This window comes from Myodes glareolus, chromosome 16, assembly GCF_982192425.1.
Source record: "Myodes glareolus chromosome 16, mMyoGla1.1, whole genome shotgun sequence".
NCBI classification, from domain to species: Eukaryota; Metazoa; Chordata; class Mammalia; order Rodentia; family Cricetidae; genus Myodes; species Myodes glareolus.
This window is the reverse complement of record NC_142041.1, coordinates 30,966,237-30,982,283: the sequence shown is the minus strand read 5'-3', so window position 1 is coordinate 30,982,283 and position 16,047 is coordinate 30,966,237. Positions and strand designations below refer to the sequence as shown.

General features: G+C 43.4%; 1 protein-coding gene across 3 annotated transcripts in view; it reads left to right on the top strand.

Annotated features, from left to right (window-relative positions):
• Nucleotides 1-14,802, top strand: part of Melk (maternal embryonic leucine zipper kinase) — a 66,675-nt gene extending 51,873 nt beyond the window's left edge. For all 3 annotated transcript variants that reach the window (XM_085677206.2, XM_048420188.3, XM_048420187.3), the window contains 6 exons: nt 1,044-1,154; nt 3,986-4,217; nt 7,553-7,649; nt 8,814-8,982; nt 12,268-12,371; nt 14,244-14,802. In XM_085677206.2, the coding sequence (XP_085533332.2) occupies nt 1,044-1,154; nt 3,986-4,217; nt 7,553-7,649; nt 8,814-8,982; nt 12,268-12,371; nt 14,244-14,421 (891 nt within the window). In that variant the 3' untranslated portion in view covers nt 14,422-14,802. The remainder of the gene's footprint in view (nt 1-1,043; nt 1,155-3,985; nt 4,218-7,552; nt 7,650-8,813; nt 8,983-12,267; nt 12,372-14,243) is intronic.
• Nucleotides 14,803-16,047: the final 1,245 nt, after the last annotated feature.

Sequence of the window (16,047 nt, the reverse complement as noted above, 5' to 3'; positions counted from 1 at the left end):
GTCTGGCACTCTATGCAAAGAGTTCTCATTGATAGTAATTGGCAGCCCTGGAGAACTCTCACAGTAGACAGAGAAGGCAAAAGGCTTGCCTGCTTGAGTAATGTAGATATGAGAAGATTTGGCCTTGAACTGTATTAGCTCTAAGTCTGGGTATAGGGATGTAGGTTTTAAAAATTCAAGTAAACTTGCCTGCTCAGGTTAACGAGATGGTGAGGCTGTGTCTAGTGTACTCTTAGTTTGTGTAGGGCAAGGATGAAGGGATTCTGGTGGTAGTGTCAGCATAGGCCCCAAGTGTCCTTTTTGTGAACAATCTTCCATAAAGTAAATACTCCTGGCCAAAATGATGAGCTATGCTGTGTGCTTTTAAAATTCACTTATTTATGGGGCTGGAGAGATGACTCAGTGGTTAAGAGCACTGGCTGCTTTTTTAGAGGAGCCAGGTTTGATTCCCAGCGCCTCATGGTGTCTCACAACCGTCTGTAACTCCGGTTCCAGAGTATCTGATACCCTCTTAGCCTCTGCAGGCACCATATACGTATGTGGTAAATGGACATACCTGCAGACAAAATACACATATACATAAAATAAAAGTTAAAAAATAAAATTTTGATTCAGAGTGTAGGGGTGGGTATACATGTCATGGCATGAATTTGGAGGACGGGACAACTGTGTGTACTTGGTTCTCTTCCACCTGTGTGAGGTCTAGGGACCAGACGCAGGTCGCCAGAACTGCAGGGCATGTGATTTTACTTACTGAACCCTCGCACTGGTCCTGTGACTTGTTCTTACAAGTGAAGCTCAGTGTTAGGAGGTACGTCCTTCCCAGCTTCTGCTTCATTGGGACTTTATTTGTAAGTCTGCAAATGAGCTGTTGACTATTGCTGTGTAGTGGTGATAAGCTAAGTAAATTATATTCCATAGAACGCCTAGGTTGTCGCTTTGTTCCTGCTTCCAGGGTTCCTCCCTGGGCCTGGTATGAGCTGTTGTAAAATTTGGATCGTGATGTTGTTTTTGCTAACTTCTTTTGCCTTTTAAATGAATAGTCAAAGAATCTGAGCCTGGAAGATATGACCACAAGTGCTGATAACTGTGTGGCTGGATTAATAGACTTTGAACTGTGTGAAGATAATTTATCAGCTCCCCAGACACCACAGGTGGGTAGTTTTATTACTACTTAACGCAGAATGCGTATCTTAATTATAAACACATCTAGTCTACAGGAGATCAAGTTCTGTGCTTATAAATTTGTTGAATCTCTAAGCCACTGAAGACATTAATGAGAGATTATTGGAATAGTAATGAAAGAGAAGTCAGTGATTTAAAAGAAAACCAAGATTCCATTTTGGAACTCTTTATTGCCCCTCCCCCCTTTAAATGAAGTATAATTTGCATATAGTCGAATAGTTGAAGTTCACCCTTTTCAGTGTTTAGCTCTATGTGTTTGACAACGTAGAGCCGTCAGAAACTGTGACACAGTAATTCCATTGCCTTTCTCCCAGTCCCTCATGCCCCTTTATATGAATTCTTTCTCTTAATTTAGGGCAGCAAAAGATATGTTTTTCTCCTTTTCTGATGACTTTTTGTTTTAATCCTCCTTTAAGTTTGTTGGACTTTTTAGGTGTGTGGTTCAAAGTTTTCCACTAAATGTGGGACTTTAGGACCATTTTTTCACATTTTTTTTTGCTCCATTATCATCGTGTCTTTATTCTTTTTTTCTGCTCTTCAGAGTAATTTGATCCACCTGCTTCCAGTTTGCTGCCTCCCTTTCTAAAGGCTCCTGAGAGCACTGGATTATTCTGATGAGTCAGTCACCTCTCCCCTCCGTTCTCTCTGTGTTCATCCCGTCACCCCTCAGCCCCCGTCTTTCTCTGTGTCTGTCTGTCTGTCTGTCTGTCTCTTGACAGGGCCTCACTATCACTGTGCAGTGCTGGCTCCCCTAGAACGTGCAGTGCAGCTCCCAGACAGCGGTGATTCCCTCATTCCTCTGCCTGCTGAGGTTTGAATTGAAAGGATACACTACCATGCCCAACTAATTAAAATTACTATACTTCTCAATTCTAGAATTTCTGTATAGTTCTTGTAAATAATTTTATCTCTGTTGATTCTCTGTCAATTGTGGTGTTATGCTTACACTATAGTTCTTTAGAGTCCTAGCCTCATGCGGTCGTGTTGATGTGAATATTGGAGTTGAGAAAAATTTGGCAACAGCAAAATGTTTATGAGTATAAAAAGATCAAAGATTAATTTAACATTAGCATGTCATGAGCTTAAGGTCTTCCTGGTTGTATTCGCCTGTATTGTATCATGTGATTTCACTGTAGCCTGCATCCTGAGCAGTCAGCATGTGCATTGTGCGCCACAAATGCAGCAGGCACTACACAGGAGGCCATGAATATTGCTTGAAACGCCTTGGCTCAGATTTGAGGCTTGCTGTGATAAGCTGTGTTATGGGTAATTATTTCCTTACACTTATCTTCCTGTTTGAGCTTTTTATTTTTATCCTTTTTTAATTTCTGGGACTAATACCCTTCATAATCTATCAGAGTATTTTCTAGACTTGTTCTTTTGTTTGTTTGTTTTGATACAGGATTTCTTCTCTGTGTAGTCCTGGCTGTCCTGCTCTGTAGAACAGGCTGGCCTCTGAACTCACAGAGATCCGCTTGCCTCTGCCTCCTGAGTGCTGGGATTAAAGGCTTGTGGCACCACCACCCGGCTCAAGTTGCTTTTATATTTTGGGTTTATTTTGATTGGTTGGTTGATAGGATCTTACTATATTATCCAAATTAGCCTCAGACTTTAGACTCAAGTGATCCTCTTCCCTCAGTCTCTTGAATAGCTGTGATTATAAAGGTATACCACCAATATCACCATGTCTGGCTGGAAATGTGTAAGCGTAGATGACAACTGGCGTGACTCCAGCTCCAGGGCCCAGTGCTGCCTTCTGTTCTCATGTGCACTGCACACATGTGGTGCATGGACACACACACCCACGCTCATAACATAAAATAATTAAATCTTTGTGCTTTTTTTTTTTTTAAATTTTGGAGGCAGGATTTCTCTGGGTAGCCTTGACTGTCCTGGAACTCACTCTGTAGACCAGGCTGGCCTCAAACTCAGAGATCCGCCTGCCTCTGCCTCCTGAGTGTTGGGATTAAAGTGTTCACCATCCAACCTAAATTTTAAAAACTGTTTATAATCATGTCATTTCTGTTAAAGTATGTGCGTGCATGTGTGTATGCATGCACACGCATGTGTCTGTAGGACAGAGGTATATATCTTGTATCTTCCTCTGTTATTCTCCACCTTATTTTGTGAGACCAGGTCTCTCATTGAGTCCTGAGCTCACCAGTTGACTGGAATGGCTGGCCACTGCGCTTTAGGGATCTGTTGTGTCTCAGGGATCCACAGACACACCTGTCATGCCCAGCTTTTCCGTGGGTGTCGGGGTCAGAGTGCAGGCTCTCTGTGTCTCCATCCTCCCATGCCCCAGTATGAGGGTTTAGACACACTTGTCACACACAGCTTTTCCATGGGTGTCGGGGTCAGAGTGCAGGCTCTCTGGTCACAGCAGTCACTTTCCCTAACTCAGTCAGTTGTCTGTCCTTCCTTCCTTTCTCTTCCCTCCTCCTCCTTTTTTTTTTTTTTTTTTTTTGGATCTAATCACTGAGAAAACTTATTTTGGTGTATATTAGAGTCAAAACCAATACAAAGTGGGCATAAGAACCATTACTTGAAGGCTATGTGTGATTCTTCTCAGCATTGTCTGGAATCTTAAGTGTGTTAAGACTCCCATTTTAAAATGTTGATCTGCCTGTGCTCGGGAGACCTAAAGACACTGTCATGTGTCCCGCTGTCCCGCAAAGTCCTCTTGATGGCATTTTATTTTAATAAGAGCAGTGCAAGTTGACTTGCTGCTTATTAAAGAATAAAGTAAAGAATTGGCTTTTCTTCCGACATCTGCTTTATTTAGTACCTTTCCCTCCAGGTTACCAAGCACTGGGCAGAGTCAAATGATAAGGCATCTCAGTCACCAACTCCTGCAGTATGCAGAGCATTGGCAAATAAATTAAAAGACAAAGAGAATGTGTACACTCCCAAGTCTGCTGTGAAGGATGAAGAGCACTTTGTGTGCCCTGAGCCAAGAACTCCAGTTAGTAAGAACCAGTATAAGAGAGAAATGCTCACTTCGCCAAACCGTTACACGACGCCTACAAAAGGTATTTACTAAGAGAACTGTGCAGAGACCTCAAGGTTCAAATGTGATTCTTACTGTTGTAATGAACACACGGACTTCTGGAGGTAACCAGCCTTGTACTCTGGCTTCCAGGGCGGGTCAGCTGCCATCATATGTACTGGCATCGGCCGGACTGGAGGTAGTGTGTAACTTGTAATAATTTACATTTATGTCTGTGTGTATAAGCTTTGTGTGTGTGGCTGGGGCAGAAGGATGTTACCTGAGGAGGCTTAAAGAAGGTGGTGGGTCCCCCGGAACTGGAGTTACAGGTTTTGTCAGCCACCTGATGTAGGTGCTGGGAACCGAACTCTGGTCCTCTCTGGAAGCACAAGTATCCTGAGCTGCTCAGCCATCTCTCCAGCCCCTCTCTCCCATCTGTGATTGAATCACAGCATCACAGGATAGCAACTTAGAGCTTGTCATGTCTCCACAGTGTGGGGCCTGAGACTCAGGAGTGGAGCGCTGTGCTGAGGTTGTGTGTGCAGCCTCAGCCTCTTCACTCCCCCTGAGGACGACGCAGGCTGGAGTTTCTCTGAGCCCTTCTTACCATCTGGTCCTTTCATGGTAACCTGGTCCTGTCCTGCCTGCAGCAGGACCACCAGAGTCCAGAAGGCAACACGACACTTCTTTTCCTTGGCTTCCTCTTCAGTGGACTCTCCACCAGTTATTTAAACTAACCTTTCAGGACACATGGTGTCATCTGGACACGTTCTGCTGTGTCAGGTCAAGGCCACTTTGCTGGGATTAGGTCCCCCTAAGACAAGCGGTTCATGTATGCAGCCGAGCTCTGTCATGTTTCCTGCAGACTTTGTGTGTGTGTGGTAGGGTCGTAGCTGAGCGAAGACAGAAACTAGAGCTGGAAGCAATTTTACTGACCTTGATCTATTGTCTGTGTCAGTTTAACAACAGCAGCTAATGTATCATTCCTGCAGCAATCGTGTCCTTCTCTTGTGCTGTACTGAGATCCTATTGGACTCAGCTCTGAGGTTGCCATGTGAATGAACTTCTGTTGAGCCCCTTCTCCCTTCGTGCTTCTAGTTTGCTAGTAGGGTTGACAGCCACTTCAAGAGGTCATCATATTATACGTGAAGACATTGTGGAAGATTTTGCTTAAATATTTGCTAGAGTTCCATTATTGTGTTAATGGAATTTTTCATTTCATCAGCTCAGTCTTCTCCAAACATGAGTCCTCAGGTGGTTGCCATTTCATCTTCCCCCAGCAAAGATTCCTCTTTTGTTACCCCTCTTACTATAATTGTGTTGTCTTTTAATTTTATGTATCCTTGCTTTTTTAAGACTGTCTCATGTAGCATAGACCAACCTTAGACTCATTGTGAGGATGTGGTGAAAATGACCTTGAATTCTTTTTTTTGTCCCTCTGAGACAGGGTTTCTCTGTGTAGCCCTGACAGTCCTGGAACTTGCTCTGTAGACCAGGCTGGCTTTGAACTCACAGAGATCCACCTGCCTCTGCCTGGGATCAAAGTGTGCCATCACTGCCCAGCTGGCCTTGAATTCTTTTTCTTTTTAAAAATAATTTATTTAACTTTATTTTGTTTGCATTGGTGTTTGCCTGCATGTGTGTTTGTATGAGAGTATCAGAATGGTGAGCCGCCATGTTCTTAACCACTGAGCCGTCTCTCTAGCCTGCTGACCTTGTATTCTTATCCTCCTACTTCCTGGTGAAGACAGACAGAGCAAGAGAGCGAGAGAGCGAGAGCGCATGTGTAGAGCAGGGGATCAGTCTTGAGTGTCATTCTTAAGGAGCCCCCTACACTACCGAGACAGAATCTTAGTGGGTCCTGAGGCTTGCCAGTTGGGCTGAGCTGGCCAGCAGATTTGAGGGACCCGTCTGTCTCTGTCTCCCCGGTGCTGGGATTAGAAGTTCATGCCAGTCCAACCCAGACTGAGTTTTCTTTCCAGCAGGGTTTTAAGGACTTTAACTCCAGTCTCCATGTTTCTGTAGTCAGTGCTTTACCAACTCAGGGTTTCCCTAGCCTCATACAGAAACTAAAAAGAAACAAGCAGAACAACAAAAAACCTTTTGGCAACATAATCTTTTCTTATTATACTTTTTATTGTTGATGCTTTTAATGTGATTCTAAAGGTTTTGAAATGCAGGTAGTTTGAAATGTAGTTTTCACATCTTGTCCCTGCAAGAGTGTGTTAGTGAAAAGCTTAATATTGTTTGGCTGTTTGTCTTTAAACAGAAAGCCTCCACAGAGTGCAAGGGGTGACAGTGTACTTGGTAGCTTCCACTAGCGCATCTTACTTGTGTTATTTTATTTATTTATTTATTTAGGTTTTTTGAGACAGGGTTTCTCTGTAGCTTTGGAGCCTGTCCTGGAACTAGCTCTTGTAGACTTAGGCTGGTCTCGAACTCGCAGAGATCTGCCTGCCTCTGCCTCCCGAGTGCTGGGATTAAAGGCACACACCACCACCACCTGGCTCTTGTGTTTTCTTGTTTTTGTTTTGACACGAATGGTAGTTCCTATGTAGTCCAGGCAGTGGTAGTTGTCACAGGTCTGCTGCTATATTTGTAGCACATTCTCTTAGGATACAAAGACTTTTTAAAAACAGCTTTTTTTTTTTTTTAAAAAAAATACTGTTGTTCTTGTGAAACTCAAGAGAATAGATTTTAGTAGTTAAAAGCAAAACAACCCTTCCTTAAAAGTTTATTATCATTGTTACCACTAAAATAGATAAAACCTGTGTGTCTGTATTTCTCCGGGGATTGAACACGGCCTTGGGCGTGCTAGGCGGGTGCTCTGCCGCTCTGCTCATCCCCAGCAGACATGAAATCAGACTTTGTGCCTGAGGGTAAGGCACAAAGTTCTGGAATAAAGATACAGTCACATTAACAAAACTCATGCTAATTTTTTTCAAATTTAGGAGGGGATCAGTTTCTCTACCTAATAGGAATTAAATGGGGTTGTGAATTGAATTAACACTTTTCAGTATGCTTCAGTTTGCAGTAAGATTCAAGTCTTGTTTTAAATCTTTACATGTAAGGCAAATTTTTTTTTTGAGGATGTTTTGTTTAGAGACAGGGTGTTATACACCTTAGGCTGGCCTTGAACTGTGGAGCATCCTGACTCCACCTCTTGAGCATTGAGATTAAAGGTATGCTTTACAGCACAAGGTGATTTCGTTCTTAACATCGATCATCTGGAAACATTTTCCTTACATAATTAGAGCCAGCAATTTTACTGGCCAAGTGGTACCAATATTTTGGAGTCAATGAGAAAAGTGATGGATGTATTATTGATTGAGGTGTTGTCAGCTACACATGGTTTGTGTTTGCTATTTTTTTTAATAGCTAGAAACCAGTGCCTGAGAGAAGCCCCAGTCAGAACACCAGGGAATTCCGCAGGGGCAGACACATTAACAACGGGTGTCATTAGCCCTGAGAGGCGGTGAGTATTGCTTTTCAAACTCCCATTTTTTAGTGTAGGTCATGGGACTGCTCTTCACCAATGAGGAAATCCCGACAGGGAGTGGAGACGATGCTGCTGGAGCTGCACACCTGTTGCTAGTTGACGGGCTGCGGCTGTTGCTCCTTCCTGGGGCGGGGTAATGAACTGATAAGCTATGGGACTGACCCCTTCAGTTAAAGCACCAGAAGCTGGAAGACAGACTCCCTGCCTATGGCCGGGCCTTCCTTCCTCAAGGCCCACTTGCTTGTGCGACTCTGCTGGTAGAGCGTAGGTGTGCACTAGCAGTCACACTCCCCAGGGTGGTAAACACACTAATTTGGCTTACAGAGAAAACCACTCACTTCTCTTAGGTGAAAAACCCCAAGGCATAAGTGAGCCTTTATTGCATTTCAGTTGTTTTTAGATGCATGATTTATTTGGGGGAAATAGAATATAAACTATTAGATGATGCTGCGGTTATTATCTTTTTATTTTTAATGTCTTTGATATTATGGCTGGGTAAGAAGATAGTCTCACTCATTGGAGGTGTACACAGAAGTGTTTCAGAGTAAAGTATTATTCCTTCAGGTAGCTGGGCAGGCGTGCACAGGGACTGAATCTATGTATTGTCTGTGTACACAGAGAAAGCCATTGGCCAAATATTAGTAGTTGTTGACTCTAGGAGGACATGTGAGTGTTCATTGTATTGATATTGCATGTTCCTATGCTTGAGTTAAATAAAAAAGTAGAAGAGCTGAGCCTTGGCATAAACTTGGAATCCCAGCTACTTGGGAGACTGAGGTAGAAGGATTGCAAGTTCAAGGCCAGCCTGGGTACCTTAGTGAAGAACCTGTCACAAAAATAAAGGGTAAAAAGAAGGATGGGGATAGAACTTATGGTAGAATGCTTTTCTAGTATAAATAAAGACGTAGGTTCAGTCCCTGCTATCTTCCAAATAAATAACAAAAGTGAAAGGATAAGTAGTTTGGTGGGAGGGGAAACTTCTTTCTATGGGAGATGGCTTTATTCCCCCTCCCCAAAGAGAACTGAGGTGCTCTGGCTGTGTCTCACCTATTGCAGCCAGCCCTGGGGCTTGTAGAGGGACAGGCGCAGGAGCCGCGAGAGCGGCAGGACAGTGGCACTAGTGCTCCGTTTGTTTTTAAGGTGCCGCTCAATGGATGTGGATCTTAACCAGGCGCATATGGAGGATACCCCTAAAAGGAAAGGAACCAATGTGTTTGGAAGCCTTGAGAGAGGACTGGATAAGGTTCTTACTGCACTTACTAGAAGCAAGAAGAGGGGCTCTGCCAAAGATGGTCCAAGAAGGCGCAAGGTAAGTGGTCCAGAGTCTTTTAAAAGTTTGGAAGCTGACTCTTAACTAGATGTCTCTTTAACCCCAAGCTCTTTGGCAGGGCCTCTAACACGGGCTGGTCTTAAACCAGGGCAATCTTCTTTCCTCAGCCTCCTAACTACTGGGGTTACAGGCATGTGCAACTACCACTCCCTCACCTGGTTGCACTCATGCATTTTTTTCTCTCCGTGTGTGTGTGTGTGTGTGTGTGTGTGTGTGTGTCTGCTCATCCATCCAGTGTGGGATCCAGGGATTAACACAAGATGTTGTCGGGTTTGCATGTCAGGAGCTTTTACCAACTGAGCCATCTTGCCAGTTCATCCTTTTGATTTTTAAAAAGAAAATGTATTGCTGGGCAGTAGTGGTGCACACCTTAAGTCCCAGCACTCAGGAGACAGAGGCAGGTGGATCTCTGAGTTTGAGGCCAACCTGGTCTCAGCCAGGGCTACACAGAGAAACTGTTTCTTGAAAAGCCTAGATGTGGGGCTGGAGAGATGGCTCAGTGGTTAAGAGCACTGGCTGCTCTTCCAGAGGTCCTGAGTCCAAGTCCCAGCAACCACATGGTGGCTCACAACCATCTGTAATGAGATCTGGTGTCTTCAGGCCTGCAGGCATGCATGCAGACAGAACACTATATACATAATAAGTAAATAAATCTTCAAAAATAAAGGAAAAACCTAGATGGATGGATAGATGGATAGATAGATATCTAGATAGATAGGAGAAAATAGAGAGAAGAGTATCAAATAAATTTACTGCTTTTGTTTTAAATTACCTATTTTAAATTGCCTATTCATTTATACACATTTTTGAATAGTTAATACATGCATGTTTTTATGTGGTGGGCTTTAGGAATGCAGAGGTGGCCTGGAGAGGCACAGTGGTTAAGAGCATTTGTTGTCTTGTAGAGGACTTGAGTTCAGTTCCCAGCACCCATGTGGTGGCTCACAAACATCCATAATTCCAGTTTCAGAAGATAGGTTGCCCTCTTGTGGCCTCTGTAGACACTAGGCACACATGTGGTGTATAGACATGCAGGCAAAGCAGTCATACACATAACATAATAACCTATAAATAAATTTTTTAAAGAATGCAAAGGTGATTTAGTCACCCTCTTCAGAGAACATATATTTCATATAATTCAGAATCACAGAGATTGATCACAGGACAGCATAGAAGTAGGGAAATATGGAAGGCATATATATATCCTGAGAGAAATTAAGTGCTGCTTTCAGGTTGGAGACTTGAGCTTAGTCATCCTGTTTCTGGTACAATAAAGAGCAGTCCCTGACACATAGATACTTTTATAGGTTCTCATGAAATATTTGCATGCATGGGAAATTAATTGAAATTTTAAAAAACATTTGTTTATTGTGTGTGCACATGCATACCATGTGGAGGCCAGTCTGGTCTCTCTTCCACCATATGGGTCCTGGGGATTGAGTTCAGCTCATTCAGCTTGGCAGCCCTAGTTTGAACTTTGAGTTGTAGTATGTGTAAGGAAAATGGTGAGTGACAGGTTGGGGAGACACGCTGGAAGTCCGTTAACAGTCTGACTAAGAGGTCTGCATCTTGTTTAATAACCCTGTTACACTTTTAAAGAGTATAATATATTGGTGTAGACAATATACTTGATGGGGGAAGGAAAAGAAACAAGCTGTTAGCAGTGTCTCAGTCACTGTTGTGAAGAAACACCATGACCAAGCACCTCCTATAAAAGGAAGTGTTTAACTGGGGGCTGGCTTACAGTTTCAGAGGTTTAGTCTATTATCATCACGGTGAGGAGCATGGCAGCAGGCATAGCAGGCAGATGCTGGAGCAGTAGCTGTGAGTTACATCCTGATCTGCAGGTCCAGGAAAAAAGAGCTACTGGACCTGGCATGGGCTTTTGAAACCTCAAGGACTCTCCTTCGTGACACACATTGTCCATCAAGGCCACACCTCCTCCCAAACCTTATAATCTTTTCAAATAGTTCCACTCCTGGTGACTAAGCATTCAAATATAAGAGCCTCTGGGGGCCCATTCTTTTTTAGACACCCAGAGGCTTGTAGCCATTTCATAATGAAAAAATGTATTTAGTCCATATTCAACAGTCTCCATGGTCTATCACAGTCTCAATATTGTGTAAAAATCCAAAGTTCAAAGCCTCTTCTGAGACCCATGCAAGCTCTTAACTGTTACCCCATGTAAAATCAAAATTAAAAGCAGATCACATACTTCCAATATACAGTGGCACAGAATGTACTATTGTAGGGAGGAAAGGGAACATAGTGAGGAAATTCTACACCAAAGACCAAAAACCAGCAAGGCAAATTCCAAATTCTGCATCTCCACGTCTGATGTCAGAGCGCTCTTAGAACTCAGTTCCTTCTGGCCTTGCTAGCTTCAGCGCACATCTCTCCTGGGCTGGTTCACTCCCTGTTAGCACCTCTCCTGGGCAGGCATCCTACCAGTCTGGCATCTCCAGCATCTTGGGGTCTCCAACACAAGCCAGGCTTCACCTGCACAGCTTCACACAGTGGCCTCTCTGGACCTCCATGCAGGGACACCCCTGACACGCCTGACCTCGGCAGCTTTCCTTGGCCATGGAGAGATTCAACAACACCTTTCCTGTATTGTTGACTCTAAAGCCAGAACTGTGTGTACACATGGACACGTACAAACACACACACACACACTGACATGCAATTTAAAAAGTGGTAAGAAAGGAAAATGAGCATATAAAATTGACATGAGACTGATGAGATTGGCTTAGTGGGTACAGGTGTCACTATGGAAGCTGATGATCCGAGTTCAATCCCTGAACTTACGTAAAGGGGAAAGAAGAGAAACATCTTCATGCAGGCCTGCTCTGAATTCACACACACAGTATCTACACATTCGCCACACACATCGTATCTATACACACACCACTCACCACTTTTTTTTTTTTTTGAGACAGTGTTTCTCTATGTAGTCTTGGCTGTCCTGGAACTTGCTTTTTAGATCAGGCTGTCTTGAACTCAAAGAGCTCTGTCTCTGCCTCCTACATGCTGTTATTAAAGGCTACATCACCATGCCTGGCACAATTTTTTTTTTTTTAATGGGGATAATACAATAGTTTCTGGTGAAGACAGTTTCCCCTGAGTCGCCGCTGCTGTAGTGAAGCAGCTGGCTCGGCGGCCTGTTCTTGCAGCGTTTTCTTGGAGAGTTCCCATTTGCAAAGGAGTTGGCATTGGGCTTTTGTGTCAGCGTGGTTTGACTCCACCCCTTCTCTCCTCTCTCAGCTGCACTATAATGTGACGACAACCAAACTGCTGAACCCTGACCAGCTCCTGAATGAAATAATGGCTGTGCTTCCCCAGAAGCACGTGGACTTCGTCCAGAAAGGGTGAGTCGTTCGCTGCACCGTTGTTCATTTCCCTGCCGTGCACTTTGTTCCCGCCTCCCACCGCGTCCCTCTCCAGAGAGCTGCGGTGCTAGTGCCACTGCGCGGGGTTGATTTTCTTTCGAGCTGAAAGCACTCATGGTCACCACTTTCAAGATTAGGTTTTCATCTCAGAACTGGGAACTCTGGACTTCCATTTATTTTAGGACAATCCTCTAGGTCCTTTAATTTTTCTGCTTTGTTATAGCATTTACCAGTGGTGTTTTTTTTTTTTTTAACTGATATTTTTCTCTGCTCCCCTCCCTACCTCTCTCCTTCTCCCTTCAATCCTCCCCCAAGGTCCCCATGCTCCCAATTTACTCAGGAGATCTTGTCATTCTATACTTTCTACTTCCCAGGTAGATTATATCTATGTATGTCTCTCTTAGTGTCTGCATTGTTGTCTAAGTTCTCTGGGATTGTGGTTTGTAGGCTGGTTTTCTTTGCTTTATGTTTAAAAACCACCTATGAGTGAGTACAGGTGATAATTGTCTTTCTGTGTCTGGGTTACCTCACTCAAAATAATGTTTTCTAGCTCCATTCATTTGCCTGCAAAATTCAAGCTGTCATTATTTTTTTTCTGCTGTGTAGTACTCCATTGTGTAAATGTACCACATTTTCCTTATCCATTCTTCGATCAAGGGGCGTTTAGGTTGTTTCCAGGTTCTGGCTATGACAAACAAAGCTGCTATGAACATAGTTGAGCACATGACCTTGTGGCACGATTGAGCATCCTTTGGATATATACCCAGAAGTGGTATTACTGGGTCTTGAGGAAGGCTGTTTCCTAATTTTCTGAGAAATTGCCACACTGACATTCAAAGGGGTTGTACCAGCTTCCATTCCCACCAGCAATACAGGAGTGTTCCCTTTACCCCACAACCTCTTCAGCATAAGTTGTCATCAGTGTTTTTTATCTTGGCCATTCTTTCAGGTGTAAGATGGAATCTCAGAGTTGTTTTGATTTGCATTTCTCTGATGACTTAGGATGTTGGATATTTCCCTAAGTGTCTTTCAGCCATTTTAGATTCCTCTGTTGAGAGTTCTCTGTTTAGGTCTGTACTCCATTTTTTTTTTATTGGATTATGTGATCTTTTGACTGCATATGCCCTATGCTTCCAGCATGGTGGCACACTGTTTTCCTGCTTTTGTTTTTACTGGAAAGTGTTATAGCTAGCGGTCATATTTTCTAAACTTGTATAAGAAAAGTCTTCAAGGCAGATTTTTTTTCACCTTTTGAGATAGGGTTTCTCCGTAGGGTTTTTCTTTGGAGCCTGTCCTGGAACTAACTCTTGTAGACTAGGCTGGCCTTGAACTCATAGAGATCCACCTGCCTCTGCAGGTGTTGGGATTAAAGTCAAGTGCCTCTACCACCTGGATAAGGTAGATCTCTTTCTAGAGGGTTAATTGCTTCAGCTTTTATTTAAGTGAGAGTCACAAGTTTCAGAGGTAAGAATGTTCTAAATCTCCCTTGTTTTCCTTTGTTGGGAATATTGTGGAAACTACCTCACATTCCTGTTGAAAAAGGCCACATAAAAAATGCCAGATTTCCCAGGTACGCATGCTCTGTACAGCTATTTAAGAAGGGCTTTTCTGTGGCTGAGGGAGAAGCTGGTCACGTTCTCACACTACTCTTCGGATCATCGCTCTTCTGAGAAGACACGTCACACCTCATCCCTACAGTATAGCTCGGCCAGTTGGAAACTGTATGGAGAATTTGTTGCTTCGAGTGAAATAATGGTTCACTTCCCACCAGCTCTTAGAAGTCTAGAAACCTCTTGCATTATCCAGAACACTATCCTCTTGCTGACTCCCTGCTATCTTAATGTTTTTCAGTTACACACTAAAGTGTCAAACGCAGTCTGATTTTGGCAAAGTGACAATGCAGTTTGAATTAGAAGTGTGCCAGCTCCAGAAACCGGACGTGGTGGGCATCAGGAGGCAGCGGCTTAAGGGTGATGCTTGGGTTTACAAGAGATTGGTGGAAGATATCCTGTCTAGCTGCAAGATGTAAATAATGGATCCTGCCTGGATGAACGTGGATGTCATGCTGCGCACAAGAAGACCCTGTGATTGGTTGGAACTGCAAGCTCATTTCTAAATAGCTGTCTTCAAGACCAAGACCTTTTTGCCTTTTCAACAAAAAATGTTATTTTGTGACTGAATTTGAGGCAGCCAACCCTTCTGTCATTCTTTATTACTCTTTCTAAATCATGCGACTTGGTGTGTTCGTAACTTGATTGTTCTCTGTTCACTTCCATAGGGATGCCAGCTCTTCCTGTGACTTGTTCTGTACAATTTCTTTCTGCACTAAAACCATTTGTAAATATACCAGGCTTCTCTTTGTATCTAATTTTGATTGGAATAAAACCTCAAATGGCTTGCTGACTGTTAAGTAGAGACTATTTGGAGTGTGTTTTATCTGTTATCAAATATGCCTTGGGCAGAAAAACAGATAAGAATTCATTTGCATAATTTTTTCCTGTCTCTGATTTAAGTAGGATTTATTGAGATCGTTAACTATGTCACAGCTGTGGTTACCAGAGTTAAACAACACATTTAATATGTGGTGTAAAAGCGTATTGACTTCAGTAAGTATGTCCAGTCAACAATGATAAGTATCCAAACTGCAGGCCCCATGAAATGTTACTTTATGGTAATCTCCCTAAGACTCAACATTGGCCCCAAATTTGTATTTTTATTTCATTTTATTGGTCTCTAAAGACCAGAACTCAAGTTACATTTGTATGGATTTTACCAATTAAACTAGTTGGAGAAAAAAATAGCACTATTTCTGGTCAGTAGAGAGGGAGTGTTTTGTCATTCATTTATTCAATAAACATTTACTGAGGGCTTCCCAGCCCGTGCTCCTGGAGCTGAAGCTGGTGCTGCCTAGCAAACCAGGGAGTTCAGAATCTGCCACGAGGGCCAGATGTTTTCAGTGTTGACACATGATCGAAGGTAGAAATGATGTCTTGGGGGAAAAAAAAACAGCATTTATTCTTGACAAACCAACAGGGATACACTAGACAGAGTGGGAAGTATGGTGTTCTGAACAGAGTGTGTGCAAAAGCAAAGCCTTTTCAGGTGGTGCTGAGTAGAGATTTTAAAGGGAAAAGGAAGTGACGTCAACTATTAAGAGACAATAGATGAGTTGGAGATTTAGCCAAGACTAAGGCCTGAAGGAACGTGAGTGCCCAGCTGGAGAGAGTGGCCTGGGCAAGGAAAACGACTGCTGCAGGATTTTACAGTTTAGTGACAGCTTTGTTGACACGTAAGTTACATCTTACAGCGTAAGTTACATCTTACAGCGTCCCCCTTTTGGGACAGTGACGTGACTCGGCAGGTAAAGGTGTTTCCTGCCACACTGCCCCACCCCACCCCTGCCACGTGGTGGAGAAAACTGTCCCCTGGCTTCTATGCGCATGCTCCCCTTCCCCCTCCTCTCTTCCATGTAATAAGTGTAAGGTTTTTTTATTAAATAAATAAGGGCTGGGGGTGGCTCTGTGGTAAAAGCATGTGCCATCCAAGTATGAGAACCGTAGATAGGATTTCTAGAACCCTTGCATATGCCCGCCTGGAATTCCAGCCTCCAAAGGTGGAGGTGGGATCCCCAGAGCAAGCTGCCAGCTCTGTGTTT